General features: G+C 50.0%; 1 protein-coding gene and 1 long non-coding RNA gene across 4 annotated transcripts; one reads left to right on the top strand and one right to left on the bottom strand.

Moving 5' to 3' along the window:
• The first annotated feature begins 10,719 nt into the window (after positions 1 to 10,719).
• On the top strand, positions 10,720 to 14,587 carry LOC126492738 (uncharacterized). The gene is made up of 4 exons (XR_007589670.1): positions 10,720 to 13,676; positions 14,027 to 14,121; positions 14,234 to 14,354; positions 14,444 to 14,587. It is a non-coding gene; the product is annotated as an uncharacterized lncRNA (long non-coding RNA).
• Positions 14,588 to 14,592: 5 nt separating this feature from the next.
• On the bottom strand, positions 14,593 to 17,447 carry Abhd11 (abhydrolase domain containing 11). Of its 3 annotated transcripts, XR_007589669.1 has the most exons (7): positions 17,206 to 17,438; positions 16,888 to 17,023; positions 15,938 to 16,111; positions 15,637 to 15,807; positions 15,353 to 15,534; positions 14,882 to 15,099; positions 14,593 to 14,728 (listed from the first exon to the last, which is right to left on the bottom strand). XR_007589669.1 is itself a non-coding variant. In XM_050129311.1 (6 exons), the coding sequence occupies exons 1-6, from the start codon at positions 17,328 to 17,330 to the stop codon at positions 14,967 to 14,969; spliced, it is 921 nt and encodes a 306-aa protein (XP_049985268.1). In that variant the 5' UTR covers positions 17,331 to 17,438; the 3' UTR covers positions 14,811 to 14,966. The 3 variants fall into 3 exon arrangements, 2 of the variants coding, with proteins under 2 accessions (XP_049985268.1, XP_049985269.1); XM_050129311.1 differs by lacking the exon at positions 14,593 to 14,728 and having other exon boundaries at positions 14,811 to 15,099; XM_050129312.1 differs by lacking the exons at positions 14,593 to 14,728; positions 14,882 to 15,099; positions 15,353 to 15,534 and having other exon boundaries at positions 15,643 to 15,803; positions 17,206 to 17,447.
• Between the last annotated feature and the right edge of the window lie 431 nt (positions 17,448 to 17,878).

Below are 17,878 nucleotides of genomic sequence, written 5' to 3'. Positions count from 1 at the left end.
TCAAATGCCAGGCCCATGTTTTATCTCCTGTGCAGAAGCTGCAGGCTGCTCAGACCCAGGCCCAGCGGGACAGTGCCCGTACAGTGAAGTGAACGGTGTGTCAGCTGGCAGACATGTACCTTTTAGCTCCCTGCCGGCATCTCGTTGCCGAATAGACACACACACACCTCTGCATCCTCACCTGTCCATCCCACTGCCACCTACCTTCTGTTTAAGTGGTCTCAGGCCTTCCTGACCCCAAGCCAAGTGCATTCAGGTCTCTTTGTACCATAGGGTTACCAAGGCATGGTTCTGGATGCGATCCAGCCGCCTGCTGCCCAGCGTGTCTGGCCCTGGCGCCTCTCCCAGACTTTGAGCGAAGGTTAGATGGCTGGCAGGCTGGCAAGCTGCGACACTGTTTCAGCCTTTCCTTTATCCCTAGAAAATCTGACAGGAGATAAATGTGGCCTGGCGTGGGAGACAACCACATCCTCCCCCGTTGTCCAGACATCAACATTATGCTATATTTTATTTTTAATATCATTTTTTTGTGTGTGCGTGGTAATGGCACAGCATGCATAGAGAGGTCAGAGGACAACTGCAGGAGTTAGTTTTCTACCTCCACCGTGTGGGTCACAGGGGTCAAACCCAGGTCATCAGGCTTGGCCTCTACTCAGTGAGCCATCTTATCATATATGTGTGTTCCTCTGCGTGCGTGTGTGTGTGTAGGTGTGTTTAAAGGGTCTCTTGTGTCTCAGGTTGGCCTCAAACTTGCTCTGTAGCTGAAGATGCTGAAACCTTCATCTTTCTGGTCCAGTGTTGCTAAAATTCTTTTCCCCTACTATAAGGTCACCAAAACAAACCAAAGTATGATGCCACCAAAGTTAACCTTGGAACATCAGTGAGTCTATTGGCCTTACTTAGAGAGCATGGGTGAGGGGGCTTTCACAGGTATACGGATGCTTCTCCCCAAAAGGCCACACTGGAAAGTCTCCTTAGGAGGGATGATGGTTTTCCCACGATTGCATGGATGGAGCCCCTTCCCCTAGGACTCCCCACGTTAATACCCCCTAAAATAAAATATACAACTGGTTGGGAAGAGTGCCTGGGTACTCAGGTGGGGATCCCATGAGCCTCTCTGCCTGGGAACTCAGGCAAAGGTCCCATGAGCTTCTCTGCTCCATCCTTCTATGAGAAAGCTCAGTCGTCAGCAAGCCCATCTGGGACGGTGTTTTGAACAGGCCCAGCCCAGTTCCTGAAGATGGTGACAGTTTGGCTCAGGGGTTAGTGCTGTTCCTCACTCCACCTCCTGAGTGCTGGGAGTGCAGGCGTGCAGGCACAGTGAGCAACTAGACTGCGCATCCCTACCCTGTGTGCTCCACAGTGCCCATTTGATGAGAGGGGAGGCTCCCTGGCCCCTCATCTGGTGGGCTTCTTGCGTTTAAGGAGAGCCAGTGCAGTGGGTCACAGCTGTGCCCTCAGAACTCAGTATCTGGCTGAATGGAGAGACTTCAGGAAAATGAGACAGCTGATTCCAGAGAAAGCCACAGTGTCCTGCCAACATCACTCACGCAGACAGGTTAAATGTTAGCATGAAAAATGAATGAAGAAATGAAAGTGTGCACTTTGCTCTTAACTTTTTTTTTTTTTTTTGGATTGGTGAATGATCTACTACAAAGCAATGGCCCTGTTTATTCTCTAGGGGATTCTAGGCAGGGGCTCTACCACTGAGCCACACTCCAGCCCCTCAGAGGGGGATCCTAAGCAGGAATTTTACCATGGAGTTATAATCCTAACCTCTAACGTTGGAGGCTGGTCTAGAACTCACTATGTAGTCCACTCAGACTGCCTCAAACTTGATGCAATCATCCTGTCTCAGTTTCCCAAGGGACAGGGATTACAGGCACTGGTCATCACTCCTGGCTTAAGAATTGCAATTTAACCCTCCTCTCCTGTGTTTGTAGAGAGTGGTTTGTGTGAAGGCCTAAGGTCAACCTCTGCTATTGTTCTTCAGGTGTTTTTTTTTTTTTTTGTTTTAAAACATAATTTGTTTATATAATTTCTATCTCTGTGCCAACATTCTTTTTTTTCTAAGACAGGGTTTCTCTGTGGTTTTGGAGCCTGTCCTGGAACTAGCTCTTGTAGACCAGGCTGGCCTCAAACTCACAGAGATCCACGCCTGCCTCTGCCTCCCGAGTGCTGGGATTAAAGGTGTGCACCACTACCGCCCGGCAACCAACATTCTTTTTAAAAAAAAAAATATTTATTTATGAGCCGGGCAGTGGTGGCGCACACCTTTAATCCCAGCACTTTGGAGGCAGAGGCAGACGAATTTCTGAGTTTGAGGCCAGCCTTGTCTACAGAGCAAGTTCCAGGACAGAAACCCTGTCTCAAAAAAAAAAAAATTATGCATATGGGTATTTTGTCTGCAGGTGTACATGGGGATCGCATGTATGCCTGGGGCCTAAGGAGAACAGAAGAGGGCGGCAGATACCCTGGGACTGGAATTAATGACAGCTGTGAGCTGCCATGTGAGTGATGGGAACCAAACACTGTTCCTCTGCAAGAGCAGCCAGTGTTCGTAACTGCTGAGCCTGCTACCCTGCCAACACACACACATAGGCACAGATACACTTTAGAGACAGTCTCTCATGGGTCTGGAGCCAAACAGGCCATACTGGCTGGCCCGAAATCCTCCCGCTTCTGCCTCCCCGGCATTGCTCCCACAAGCGCAGGCCACCATACCTAGTTTTCTCACACGGGTTTTGGGGAACCAACTAAGGTCCTCATGCTTGCAAAGCGAGCACTGGCTGACTGAGCTGACCCCTCGGCTCCTCTCAGTGTTTGTTGTCCTTAAATCAGAGTCTCAACTGCAGTCATGCTGCTGCTGCTGGGGTGGCCTGCGAGTCTTTAATCCCGGCGCTCGGGAAGGAGAGGCAAATGGATCACTGAGGCCAGCCTGGTCTACAGAACAGGTTCCGGAACAGCCAGGAAACAAGCCTAGCCTCGAAAAACCAATCAACCAATCAGGATCTCATACAGCCCAAAGGAGCCTTGAACTCACTGTGTATAAAACCGAGGGACCTCCTGGTCCCCGTTTCTACTTCCCCAAATCTAGATTTGCAGTCTGTACACTCTCCAAGGGTCTCACTATGTAGCCTTGGTTGGCCTAGAAGTTGCTCTGTAGAGTAGGCTGGCCTCAAACTCACAGAGAACCCATGCCTCTGCCTCCCAGTGCCGGTCTCAGCTGAGAAGGCAGGTTTTGAAGAAATTCTAGGTGAGGGTTAAGGCATGTCAGGAAAAGCATTTGGGGCAAAAGGAAGAGTATATACAACAGCAATGACTCTGGAGCGTGTCTTGTATGCGTGTGGGAACAGCAGGGAGGTGAGGAGGCCTGGTGCATTGTGACTGAGAAGAGGGGAAGCCAGAGTCCGGGGAGGGGCTGGGCGCAGGAAGCTTTAAGTGAAGACCTTCATCCTGAGCGGGGGGGGGGGGGGGGGGGGGGGGAGGGGCCGTGGGAGCCATAGAAAGGTCTTAAGCAGAAGAGTCGTGTGTATTATCCACCATAAGCTTTAACAGGATTGTTCCAGGTTAGAACAGATGGCCTGGGGTTGAGGGCAGGTTCCTGAATGTAGGAGACAGAACGGTGGCTCGGTCAGAGAAACAGTCATATTGTGGATATCTATTAACAGTGGAGCCAACAGCCGGGTGGAGGTGGTGGGCTCCTTTAATCCCAGGACTCGGGAGGCAGAGGCAGGCAGAATCCTATGAGTTCGAGGCCAGCCCAGTCACAGAGCGAGTTCCAGGACAGCTAGGGATATTGCATAGAGAAATCCTAACTTGAAAAACAAACCAACCAAACAAGCAAACAAAAAAAAGATGGAGCCAACGGAATTCAATACTTGAATGGTTATTACCTTTTTTTTTTTTGGAAAAAAAAAAAAAAGCTTTGCCAGGGGCTGGAGAGATGGCTCAGCAGTTAAGAGACTGACTGCTCTTGCATTTGTCGCTCTTTCAAATGACCAGGATTTGGTTCCCAGCACCCACAATGAACCCCTCACAACTGCCTGTAATTCCAGCTCCAGGGCATCAGACACCTTCTTTTAGCTTCATGGGGACCAGCACACATGACATTTCCTGGTCCTTCCTTCCCTCCTCCCTTTCCTCCTCCCCTCCCTCCGTCCCTCTCTATCTGTCTGTCTGCCTTTCTGCCCCCCCAGCCCAACACACATGAAGTTTTTTTAAAGCCAAGAAGTTTGGCATGAAGGCACTTGCTTTAGCGCCAGCCTTCAAGCGCTCAGTAGGCAGAGCGCAGGCCAGCCAGGACTACATATTAAAACTCAGGGGTGTGGTGAGGGTGGTGTGTGCCTGGGGTGGGGGGTAGAAGTGGGGTGGCTGGAGAGATAAGTCGTCAGTTAAGAGCTGCTCTACCAGAAGACCTGGGTTGCTTCTCAGCTCCCACATGGGCAGCTCAGAGGAGCTGACACCCTCTTCTGACTTCCCTGGGCATCAGGTAAAATACCTATACATTAAGAAGAAAAAAAAACCCCACTAAGCTGTGTGTGAGTCACACAGGTAACCCCCCCCCCCCAACACTGGGAAGACAAAGGCAGGATAGCAAATAAGTTCAAGGCCAGTTTTGTTTACATAATGAGTTCCAGAACAGCCGAGGCTACTTAGGGTGAGGGTGCCTATCTCTCCGGGAAGGGAGATGGGCTGGGGAGGTAGGACGTGCCAGAGTAAGGGATTTTTTTTTTTGTTTTGTTTTTTGAGACAGGGTTTCTCTGTGGTTTTGGTGTCTATCCTGGAACTAGCTCTTGTAGACCAGGCTGGCCTCGAATTCACAGAGATCGGCCTGCATCTGCCTCCCGAGTACTGGAATTAAAGGCGTGCGCCACCACCGCTCTGCTGAGTAAAGGATAATTGAGCTGAGGTTGAGGCTCTTAAATATGAGCTCCTCATCACAGTCCAGTGGGAAAGCTAACAGACAGGTGTGCCCTGGAATTCAGGGGAGAGCCAGGCTGGAAGACATCAACAGAGTCGGTTTCTTTTTATGTACAACGAAGTCTCATTTACCCCAGGCTGGCCTCTACCTTGATATGAGCCAAGGATGACCGGGAATTTGTTTTCCTTCGGCCTTCACCTCCCCAGAGCTGGGATTACACGCCTGTGCCACCGCCACCAGCCACTGGATCGTGTCCCTCGATTCTCGATGTGTAGACAGAGTAGGAATCGTGCCGGAGCAGATGAGCAGAATTTTTGCAAAGGAACCCTGGGAGTTGCAAAGCGCCTCGGGCACCGCTGGTTCCACCTCACGCACTCGGGGATAGGGTCCGCTCATTGGATCTCTGCGGCTGGGAGCTGCTGCCACCTACAGGTCAAGGGCGTTACTGCCTCGCTTGTCCAGGTGCTTTCCCGTGCACCTGTGTGCGCTCAGTCTGGGATGAAATCACCAGTGACAGAAGTCCTCCAGCTGGTGGCAGCGTCACCCTGACAGTGTGATGAGAGGGGGTTTGCGCACCTGGAGGAGGAAGAGGAAGCTTTCTCCACCTAACGTATTTTTTTTTAGCGTTGGGGATAAAACCCAGAGCTTCACACACGCACTCCACTTACTGAGCCACGCCACTACCCCTCACTGGCGGAATTCTAAGGAAGATGCTCTACCTCTGAACTACAACCCCGAAGTATTTATTGTATAGTTTGCGTTGTTGCTGTTTTTTTTGTTTTGTTTTGTTTTTGCTTTTGTTTTTAGTTTATGTGTACACGGATGCCTTTGGAGGCCAGATGAGGGCGTTGGATCCTTTGGAGCTGGAATTACAAACGACTGAAAGCCACCTGACATGGGTGCTGAGAATTGATCTCAGATCCTCTGCAAGAGCAACAAGTGCTCTTAATCACTGAGCCACCTTTGTGCTAGAAAAGAATATTCTCAATATGATATACGAAAACATAATGAAGAGAAAACAACTCATTGAAGCAGTTTTTTTCTTTCTAATGTATGCGAGTGTTTTGCCAGAATACATCGGGTATGTGCCTGGTACATACAGAATTCAGAAGAGGGTATCAGATCCCCTGGAACTGGTTGTGATCCACCATGTGGGTGCTTGGGATCGAACCAGGGTCCTCTGCAAGAGGAAGAAGTTCTCGTAACTGCTTTTTTAAAAAAAAAAAAAAAAAAGAGGCTACACCATGACCCAAACCACCCTAGCAAGCACAAACTTCAAGGGATGCTAGCTTAGTTTGATTTCTTGCCTGCGCCTACCCCTGCCGGTGGCAGCTCAGCCACGTGATCTGAGTGGATCGGCTGATTCGTCCTAAGAACAGAGCGACAGTCTATGTCAGAGTCAGGTCTCAGCCATATGCAGGAATGGGGCAAAAAGGCACAGACACAAGATGTCCTAGTGTTGCTATTGCTATGATAAAACGCCACGACCAAAAGCAACTTGGGGAGGAAAGGGTTTATTACATTTCCATATCGCTGTTCATCACTGAAGGAAGACGGGGCAGGAACTCAAGCTGGGCAGGATTCTGGAGGCAGGAGCTGATGCAGAGGCCATGGAGGGGCGTTGTTTACTGGCTCCCTGTCATGGGTTGCTCAATCTGCTTTTTTAATTTTTGTTTCTTTGTTTTTTTGAGACAGGGTTTCTTTGTGTAGCCTTGGCTATCCTGGAACTAGCTCTGTAGACCAGGCTGGCCTCGAACTTACAGAGATCCACCTGCTCCTGAGTATTTTGATTGAAGGCGTGCACCACAGCCTTCGCTGCCACCACCAACTGCTTCCTTACAGAATCCAGGATCCACAGTGAGTGATGCCTTCTCCCATAAGTTAAGAAAAACGTGCAGCTGGGTGGTGGTGGCGCACACCTTTAATCCCAGCACTCAGGAGACAGAGGCAGGTGGAACTCTGAGTTTGAGGCCAGCCTGGTCTACAAGGTGGGTTCCAGGACAGCCAGGGCTACACAGAGAAATTTTGTCTTGAAAAAACAAACAAACTAAAAATGGCAAAAAGAGAAAGAAAGGAAGAAAGAAGGAAAGAAAATGCCCTATAGCCTTGCTTACAGCTTGATCTTATGGAAGCATTTTCTTTTTTTTAAATATAATTTTTTAATATTTATTTATTAGGTATACAATATTCTGTGTGTATGCCTGCGGGCCAGAAGAGGGTACCAAACCCCATTACAGATGGTTGTGAGTCACCATGTGGTTGCTGGGAATTGAACTCAGGACCTTTTGGAAGAGCAGGCAATGCTCTTGACCTCTGAGCCATCTCTCCAGCCCTGGAAGCATTTTCTTAATTGATATTTTCTTCTCTCAAATGACTTCAGCTTATGTCAAGTTGACATAAAACTATCCAGCATGCAAGAGTTTCAAGATGGGGGAGGTTTGTGGAATAACACCTCTTGACGGGCTAGCCATCTTTGATAGAAAAGACATCTCTCCTCTCTCCAGTGCTTCATGCAAACCCCTATGTGATCCAGACGGACAGATCCCCTTTGGCTCTATCTTATAGATAAAGACCTTTCAATCAGGGTCTAAGAGTTTAGATTCTGAGAGCCCCCCCCCCCCCCCCGCTCCAAAGTCCCAGCTCTCCTGGCACAAAGCCCACCTGCAGGCCTCCAAACAGGGTTCTTCCTCTGCTCTCCTCTCTCCCTTCCAGTTCATCACTAAATGGCAACCATCTCAACTTCAAGGCCGAGTTCAGTAGGAGAGGAAAACAGACAGACAGGCAGCCAGGCGGCGACTCTTGCTGCTAGACTCTGACCTTTGAGATGGTGTTTTGGTTGAAATCCATCATTTCTGGATATACATTTATTTCCTTCTATTTCCTGCTGATAAGATCAAAAGAGAGAAATTTGGCCTCATAGTTCCATTTATAAGAAGATGAATAATTGACTTTCCACTTAGAAGTAGTTAAAATATTGAAAACTTAAATATTTAAAAATCACATCTTGAGCTGGGCAGTGGTGGCGCCTGTCTTTCATCTCAGTACTCAGGAGGCAGAGGTAGGTGATTCTCTGAGTTTAAGGTCAGCCTGAGAGTTCCAGCTAGAGTGAGTTCCAGGACAGCCAGGGCTATACAGAGGAAACCCTGTCTCAAAAACAAAACAAAAAGTTAAAAGCCACATCTTTTCAAAAATATTTTTAAGGATGTATTTTCTTTTGTGGCTGGGTATGTGCAGGTGAGTGCAGTGCCCAAGGAGGCCAGAAGAGGGCGGCAGATCACTGGGAATTGGAGTTACAAACAGTTGAAAGCTGTGAGATGTGGGGTGCTGGGAACTGAACTGGGGTCCTCTGCAAGAGTAACCAGAGCTCTTTGTTTAGAGTGCAAAGGTCCTTGTGCTCTCAGATTGCACTAGGGAAACTAGGAATGTTAAACACAAAGGGCTGTCTTTTCTTTTGTCTTCCAAGTTAGGGTTTCTTTCTGTTTAATGGCCCTAGCTGTCCTGGAACAATTGCTGTAGACCAGGCTGGCCTCGAACTCAGAGATACACCTGCCTCTGCCTCCTGAGTGCTGGGATTAAAGGTGGGCACTACCGGCCCAGCAAGGGTTGTCTTTTCAAGAGAAAAGGTATATAGCCTGTTTTCTGTTCAGAAGGCTAGGGATGGAGGAGGTTAACAGCCCAGGTAGCCCCTGCACTATCTGTGTGGCTAGAGATTTCCCCAGATTCAAAAAGCAGGACTCGAGATACTTAGGAGTCTGGGTGACCCTTGTGCTACCTGTAGGGCCAGGGGCTTCCCCACAACCAGGGCCAGAGGTGGGTAATAGCCCATATGACCTCTGCTGTTGAAATTAGGAGCGGCAGGGCTGCGTCCCCGGCACCCGGCCACCTGCATGGCTAGTTTATACCCAGAAATAATTACACGGAAACTGTATTCTTTCAAACACTGCCTGGCCTGGCTAGGTCCAGTTTCTTATTGGCTAGCTCTTACATATTGTTCTAACCCATTTCTAATATTCTGTGTAGCCCATGAGCTGGCTTACCAGAGAGGATCTTAACCTGCGTCTGTCTGGAGTGGGAGCATTATGGCGACTCACTCACTCAGCTTCTTTTTCCCAGCATTCTCCTCTGTCTACTCCGCCTACCTAATTTTCTGTCCTATGAGGGCCGAGGCAGTTTCTTTATTATTAACCAATGAAATCAACAGATAAGATACAAGACCCACCTCCATCACTCTGCACTATCTGAATGAGGGGGACCGCACCAGATCCTCCCTAGGCCCTTAAGATAACACGCCCAGCCTAGCACCCACTGTCATGGAAGAAGTGACATGTATTTTGAGAAAAGTTGTGATGTGATTATGCCTCCTTATGGACATGGGATTGTCACCGGGATTTTTTTCCCCCAAATTGTACTGTACTTAAGTTTGCCTAAAATAAACTGCCTGATGTTGGACTCTAGAGCAGTGGTCCTTAGCCTGGGGGTTGCAGCCCCTTTGGGGTTCAGATGACCTTTTCACAGGGGGCCCCTAAGATATCTACATATTAGAGATTTACACTATAAATCACAACGGTAGCAAAGTTAGTTATGATGTAATAGCAAACATAATTTTATGGCTGGAGGGCATCACCCCATGAGGACCTACATTAAGGGGTCACAACAGTAGGAAATTTGAACCTCCACTGGCTACCGAGTCCGCTTGCATTGGATCTCCCTCTGCTTCGTTCAAACCATTTCTCTTGGCCCGAGTGTTTGCAGAGACCCCCAGTTTAACCACTGAGATAGCTCTCAGCCCCTCAAGGAGAACCTTCTGTTGAGTGTTGAACTGGTGTTTAGCTTGTCAGTTTATCCACACCCTTTGCTAGCATTTCTAATTTGCATAGTGATGGTCAGAACCCTTGGCCCCACCCCTCGGTCCCACCCCTGGAGGCCAGAGAGGGTGTCAAATTCCTTGGAGCTGGAGCTACAGGCAGTTGTGAGCTGTCTGTCTTAGGTACTGGGACCTGAACTCGGCTCCTCTGCAAGAGCAGTGTGTGCTCTGAATTGCTGAGCTGCATCTCTGGCCCCTGAACTTTGTGACTCAGCCTCCTGAGTGCTGGGATGACAGGCATGCCTGACAGCATCTGCCATCTCCCTTCTCTAGAATGTGAGTGTCCCAAGACCGGGAAAGCTGGTCTATTTTTCTTCCCATCACCAGGATACATGGCTTGATCAGAGCAAGTTTGTAGGACACATGAATACACACACACACATTGGGTGGCGGCGGCGAATATCTTTAATCTCAGCACTCAGGAAACAGGCAGATTTCTGAGGTAGCCTGGTCTACACAGAGAGTTCAAGGACAGCCAGGGCTACACAGAGAAACCCTGTCTCAAAAAACCATAATAAGAGCTGGTAGTTAAGAGCACTGGCTGCTCTTCCAGAGGTCCTGGGTTCAATTCCCAGCAACCACAGGGTGGCTCACAACCATTTTCTAGTGGGATCTGATGCCTTCTTCTGGCATGAAGGCATACTTGTAGCTAGAGCACTCACATACATAAAATAAACCTTTTTGCACATACACAGGTGTGAGTGCACACACACCACACATACACCTAAAATATTTGCAGAATGAATGACGTTGCTTCTCATCCCACCACTTGGGAGGCAGAGGCAGGAGGATCTCTGTGAGTTCTAGGCCAGCCTGGTCTACAAGAGCCAGTTCCAGGACAGGCTCCAAAACTACAAAGAAACCCTGTCTCGAAAAACCAAAAAAAAAAAAAAAAAAAAAAAAAAAAAAAAAAAAAAAAAAAAAAAAAAAAAAAAAAAGGCTGGAGAGATGGCTCAGAGGTTGAGCCATGGTGGCCCAGGCCTGTAACCCCAGCACTTGGAAGGTGGAGTGGCCTTGTTTAACATCTGCCAGTGAGGGCCAGGAGCAGGGCTCAGCAGTAGTGTCCCTGCATGTTTGGCTACATAACAAGACCCCTGTATCTGGAACAGGTGAAATGGCTCGGAGTAAAGGCACAAAGCCTGTGGAACTGACCTACACACATGCATGATCATACACATACAGAATACACAAATGAATGCAACAAAAAGTGATTTATTATCATTTGTTTTGTCTACATAGTCCTGGCTATCCTAGAACTTACTATGGAGACCAAATTAAAAATAAAATAAAAATCTAAAAACGAAGTCAACAAATAAAAGCTGATCTGGGTTTGATGGCTCACACTTTTAATCCCAGCATCCAAAGGCAGGCAGATCTCTGTGAGTTCAAGATCAACCTGACTTAAAAATAAATAGACAAATAAAAGCTGAGGGGAGTCCAGCCCCATGGAAAGATCAGGACATACTAGACAAATGAGCAAATTATGAGACATCGATGACCAGGAAAGCTAGCTTGCTTTCTTTTTCTTTTTTCGAGACAGGGTTTCTCTGTGGTTTTGGAGCCTGTCCTGGAACTAGCTCTTGTAGACCAGGCTGGCTTTGAACTCACAGAGATCCACGCCTGCCTCTGCCTCCCGAGCGCTGGGATTAAAGGCGTGTGCCACCACCGCATGGCAAAGCTAGTTCGTTTTTCATTTTTTTTAAATATTTATTTATTTATTATGTATACAATATTCTGTCTGTGTGTATGCCTGCAGGCCAGAAGAGGGCACCAGACCCCCATTACAGATGGTTGTGAGCCACCATGTGGTTGCTGGGAATTGAACTCAGGACCTTTGGAAGAGCAGGCAGTGCTCTTAACCTCTGAGCCATCTCTCCAGCCCCATTGTTTTTCATTTTTGGTAACTTTTAACTTTACTGGTGTGTGTGTGTGTAGTGTATGTGCGCGTGTGCGCCATCACGCAGGAGCCACACTGTGTGGACATTAAAGGACTGTGCCGCTCCATTTCCTTGGCTTGTGAAAGTTTCTTCAGACCCTGCATTGGCACTTCTGCTCTGCACAGTCACTGTCATATCGTGTGTCATCCCCTAGTGCCTGTGGATCCCGGGGATGAGACTCAGGTCTTTAGGACTGGCAGCGGGTACACTTACCTACTCAGCCCCCTTGCTGGCTCTGTTTCTTGCTTTTTGAAGAAGGAAAATAAAAATACAGAAAGGGAGCCAGATCTGGTGGCACATGTCTTTAATCCCAGCACTTGGGAGGCAGAGACAGGCGGATCTCTGTGAGTTGGAGGCCAGCCTGGTCTACAGAGCAAGTGCCAGGAAAGGCTCCAAAGTTACACTGAAAAACTGTGTCTTGAAAAACAAAAACAACAACAACAAAAACAAACCAAAAAACAGAAACAAAAAGAAAACAAAAGAAACAGAAAGGGGAAAGGTTAGGGTGACATGTCACTCTGGACACCACTGAAAGATGCAAACAAATGTGTAATCTATGAAGACAAATAACTGTACAGATGTGAAAGTGGACATTTGGCTGTGGAAATGCACATACCAAACAGCACCGAGCCCATCTAACAGCCACCTCATCATGGTCTCTAGGTACAGTTGTCCTTGGAGATACTGGCTCAAGAATCTCTAGCACTATCTAATCAGAGGATGCTAGGATGTTCAATCCCTTGTACAAAAGGGTATTCTATGGGCTCGGGGGTGTGGCTCAGTGGTAGAGCCCCACTGAATCCCCCAGTGAGGATATGGAACATGGCTGGGCAGCAGAACACTTGCCTAGCATGTGCAAGTGCCTGTGCTCATTCCTAACCTAGCACTGCACAATGAGATTTTAAAAAGAAAGGAAGAAAAAGATGCTCAACGTCTCAAAAATTCTTCCCTCCCCCAAAATGGGACTGAACACCTCCGTCCGTCAGGTGACCGACACTAATGTCACGGATTCAATTACACTGGGCAGCACCAGCAAACAGCCTCATTTCTGGGCTGTTGTGGGGGAAGTGCAAAGGGATGGTGTTATCAAGAGGCAAGCCAGACTAACCCAAAGGAAGGGACAGTGTACCTGCCACGGCCATGAAAAGTCACAGGCTACAGATTACTTCAAGTTGAGAGCAGAGAGCTAAGGCAAATGGGTTTGATGTTTGATAACATATTAGGTTTCTGTTCCTTTTTGGCTTTTCAAGACAGGGTTTCTCTGTGTAGCCCTGGCTGCCCTGCAACTTGCTCTGTAGACCAGGTTGGCCTTGAACTCAGAGATCCACCTGTCTCTGCTTCCCGAATACTGAGAACGATGGGCACCATCCCAGCACTTGGGAGGCAGAAACAGGGAGATCTCTAATTTTGAGACAGGCCTGATCTACAGAGAGAGTTCCAGGGCAGCCAGGGCTACACAGAGAAGCCCTGTCTCAAATCAAACAAGCAAAATTCCCTCATCTGGTCCTGCATGCTTGGAGTATACTAGAAATAGCATAGTGGAAGATGGGTATTCAAGATATTGGTAAGGATGCCTTGGGATTTTTTTTTTCCTTCTGAGGTAGGTTTAGAATTCTGGGAACAGATCATGCCTGAAGGGCTAGCAAAGAATCAAGCCTCATGCTCAGCCTTGCAGTCTGGTCTTGGACCAAGCCAAGGTTGTCCTCTCCTTGGCTATAGCAAGACAGGGTGGAGCGCCCCCTAGGGGCGAAGGAAGGTGAGACTTGGGAAAGGCCTGGGGCGTTCCAACGTGTGAGAGGGAGGTGTGCACTTGCTCCTTGCCCCAGACTGTCCTTCAGTAGGTGGAGTCTGCTAGGGAGTGCCTTGCCTGGAAGGGCAAAGGGCTCTGTCTTCTCTTAGTCACGACCAGCTGACGAGAGTCACCAGGCCACCTCTGTAGGGACACTGAAAGGTAAGTGGTCCCAGCCTACTCATTATTACTATTTCCCGTGGCCAGTGTAAGAAAGCCTTTCTCTCTGGGAGTTTCAAACACTGTCCATTTTGCTAAACCCAGCGAAGTGATCTATCTCGCTTGCCACTCCTGAGTAAAGCCCAAAGTTCCCTGGCCTACTTCCCGGCTAGCCAGCCAAAGGTTCTTCTAGGGCTTTACAAGATGAGGACGAAGCGCCCCCTGGAGGCAATGGGTGGTAAGATTAGGTTGACATAACAGGGCAGGTTGGTTAGGGCCAGGGTCAAGGCTGTGGGGCTTCTCTTTCAGACCAGCCCCAGATCACTGCCTCCACATCTATTACCTTCCAACAGAACCCAGAATCCCGAGCGGCTGGAGCACTGGGGGACACCCGGGCAGAGCCTTCCCTGGAGCAAGCCCTGTTGGAGCGGGATGAAGCCATTGCTAAGTGAGAGAAACCGCAGATGGGGTTGTGGGGGGACTCACTCCTGCTACAGGAGAGGAAAGGGACTCCAGACATCCCCGGAAGGAAGCCACTAGAAATCCCCTGCTGCCTGCAGGAAACGCGCAGTGGAAGCTGAGCTGCACTCCTGCAGAGAGAGACTGCGCACTGTGGAGGCTCAGCTGCTGGAAGCCCTGCAGGAGAAACTGAGGCTGAAGCAGGAAGTGGAGGCCTGGGAGGTAGGGTGGGGCCTCTGACTTGGGAGGTTTGGAAGACGCCCCTTAGTCAGCAGGGACTGCCTTGAATCAGCTCTCTCTCCTGTCCCCAGGAAGACATGCAGCAGGTGGTTCGAGAGAGAGTACAGAGTCAGTTGCAGGGAGAGTCCAGGGGCATGCTGGGGACCCAAGCGAACACAAGCACCGGCAGGAACTCCCGGATGCACCTCTCGCGGAGCCAGTGGGGACGATGGTGGTGAAAATGGATCCCAGGGGCTGGAGAGATGGCTCAGAGGTTAAGAGCATTGCCTGCTCTTCCAAAGGTCCTGAGTTCAATTCCCAGCAATCACATGGTGGCTCACAACCATGTGTAATGGGGTCTGGTGCCCTCTTCTGGCCTGCAGGCATACACACAGACAGAATATTGTATACATAATAAATAAATATATATTTAAAAAAAAAGAAAATGGACCCCAGAACTTTAAGAGAACTGCCTTTATTTATTAAAGGGTCGGATGATCTCTGTACTTCTGGGCCCTCTCTGTGCCCACCTGAATTGGTCTATGCAGAAGCAGGCAGCCGGCTGCAAAGATGCCAGTCCAGAGTTCCCTGTCTGCTCTTTCAAGGAGCCATTTCTTAGGCCAAGAAGCTGCTGATGGCATCCATGAAGTCTTGGGGTTTGTCACTGTGGACCCAGTGGCCAGCGTTAGGCACGGTCTGAATCTGGGCTTGAGGAAAGAGACGCCTAATCTCTGAGTGGTGGCTGGGTCTGGCCACCATAGTGAGGTCAAACCAGGACGAGAGAGGGAGAGGGAGGGAAGAAGGGAGGCGGGGGGTGGGGGTGGGGGTGGGGGTGGGGGAGAGAACAGGAGAGAATGAGAGAGTTGCAGGAGCCTCCGTGCCCAGTGGTGTTGCCAGGTCCCCAGGTACCCCATGCCCACACCCAAGCCCTCCCTGACCCAAGCGGACTCCCACAGCTGGTGGTAAGGCACAGTCCTTCCTCTGGCCCTACAACGACTTACTGTACATATCTAGAATTTCCACCAATCAGAAAGAGAGTTGGCCCCGAGTAGGATTCAAGCTGCTGTGGGAAGGTCAGAATCTTGTCCAAGTGCTGAGCTAAAGTCTCCAAGTTCATTCTCCAAGAGAAGCGCCCATCTACCTCCACCAGGTTAGTGAGCAGGAACCTCCGAATGGCTGGGTCCTGCGGTGGGTCAAGCAGTTGTGAGGGGTTCTCTGTGAGACCCACATGCGCCTCAGTCTATCTACACCATGGGGGTGAGGAGAAGGGGGTAGCGTGAATCACCTTGACAGTGGCGCTAAGTTGTGCGTCTACCAGTTTTCGGGCCTGGGAGTGCGGCACCTTCTCCGGGATATCAGCGGCCTTCATGGCTGCTATGTAGCTTCCTAGATATGATCCAGGTGTGGTTCCTACTGGGCTTATGTCTACAGCAACCAATCGCTCCACAACATCTGGCTATGAGATAGAATCTCACTGAGTCTCCAGCACGGTCGCTGGAGCCTGGCCACCCAAAGCACGGACGTGTCCCAGATCATCAGTTGGGCACTTCCGGTGCATTAAGAGGATGCAGACGGACGCAGCTCACCCTCTGCAGTGCCAGCAACATGGCTGTCTTTCCTCCCATGCTGTGGCCAACGAGGACGCAGGGCACCAGGCCCAGCTGTGGCAGGAGGCCCTGAAGGTCCTGACTCATGGCCTCGTAGCTTGCATCTGGATTGTGGGGACTGTCACCATGGTTCCGAGCATCCACTGTCAACACCTGGAGTGTGGGGTGAAATAGGAATACAGGAATGGTGGTACACTGATTATAGACAGTGAAAAGCCTGGGAAACGATGAAGCAGTCAGGGAGATGAGCCTGGGGACACAATTATGTTTGTGTATGAGCATGTGTTTACATTTTCATGTGCACGCAGAGGCCAGAGGTCACTCTTGAATGGCTTCTTTAAGTTGCTATCCGACTTATTCCTTGATTTTTACTATATACATATAAATGTATATAGGTGTGTGCACGCGCATATGCCATAGTGTATGCATGTGTTGGTCAAATCCCAACTTTAGGTATGGAGGGGAGTGGGCATTCGGACCTAGAGAAGAGCCTCAGACCAAGAGAACCAAGAGAGCGGGTGGCTGAAATTACCGGGTTATATAGAAAAGAGAAGCTGGGAGAAGGGAAGGGAAACCTTTGGGCTGGACAAGTTTATGGTAGAAGTTGGGGTGGAGGAGTCACTAGTATTGAGTGAGCTTGGCAGCCAGCATGCTCTTTGGTAGGGTAATAGGCATCACAAATAGCCACGTGACCTGAGTTTCTTTGGGACCTGACACAGGGACAGGTGGAGCTCTGTAACATAAATGGACGAACTAGAAGGCACCTTGCAGACCCGTCCTCTTCGAAGGTGTTTTTCGGGTGACTGTGCACTGAAACTTTCCACTTATGAGCAGGAGCCCAGACTTGAGAGATTTAAGCAAGATCCACAATCTTCAGATTTCCCCCTTAGGCCCCGCCCACCCATGCCCCACCCCACCCGGAAGCTCACCCTCCTGCCGGTTCTTTGGACCATCGCCTTGGCGATGGAGTTGAAGTTGGTTTTGCTGCCGAAGAGTCCATGCAAAAAGACGATAGCTGGAAGTGTCGCCTCTCCATCAAGAAGGTTATAGGAGAGCGCCAGCGGCCTGGAAAGTGGGGGCCACCATGGAGAAAGGGGGAGGGTGAAGGAGAGAAGGGGAGCGGCCAAGGGAGGGGCGGGGCGCGGCCAAGGGAGGGGCGGGGCCAGCCGGGCCGCGTGCGGAGAGGACCAGCGGAGTCCTACACCGGGTGTCCTTGAAGTCCCACCCTCCGGGTGTCCTTGACTGACCTCGGTTCGGCTCCTCGTCCACCACTGCGACTGCTACTGAAGGCGACAGGCACCGCCGAGCGTCTGGGAGAAGAGGCACCAAGCTTCCCCCGGGGGACCCTCCACGCTCGCGCCCAGCGGAGCATGCCCACACTTACGGCCTAAAGCGTGTGCTGCCTAGGGATTGTCCTGCGCACGCTCCGCCTCCCAGAAAACCCTGCCCTTTTCCAACTAGGGCTCGGCCTATTTTCCTGCCCCACCCCCCTCCAAGCGCCACATTAGATCACGTGACTTAACGTAACCCCCGCTGCGCAGTTCAGCCCCCTAGTAGCACTATTGCCCGAAGCAGGCGTTTCTTGGCCACGCCCAGGGAGGAGCCTCAAAGAGAGCTGGCCCTTGCGCAATTCTCTCTAAGCCTGGTCTGGAGGACTAGCTGCCTTGGTTACGCGCTGGGCGTCGCCATCCAACACTAAGCCCGCCCCGCTTGTACAATTACTCAATTCCTGCAGACACTATGAGGCGCTAAGAGACGAGATCCTTGCCAGGACCAGGGCAATGTCACATGAGATTGGCCCGCCTCTTGGGTATTACACAATACTCTTAAAACCTGTGAGCCCCTGCCACGCCCTGGAGCGATCACCCCATTGGCCTCTTCTTTGTACTCAATCGTCGTAGACACCGTCCGGCGTCTGGA

The sequence above is a fragment of the Alexandromys fortis genome, unplaced genomic scaffold (assembly GCF_014885135.2).
Source record: "Alexandromys fortis isolate MF-2015 unplaced genomic scaffold, M_Fortis_MF-2015_v1.1 scaffold_312, whole genome shotgun sequence".
Taxonomy (NCBI): Eukaryota; Metazoa; Chordata; class Mammalia; order Rodentia; family Cricetidae; genus Alexandromys; species Alexandromys fortis.
This window is presented reverse-complemented; position numbering and strand designations above follow the sequence as displayed.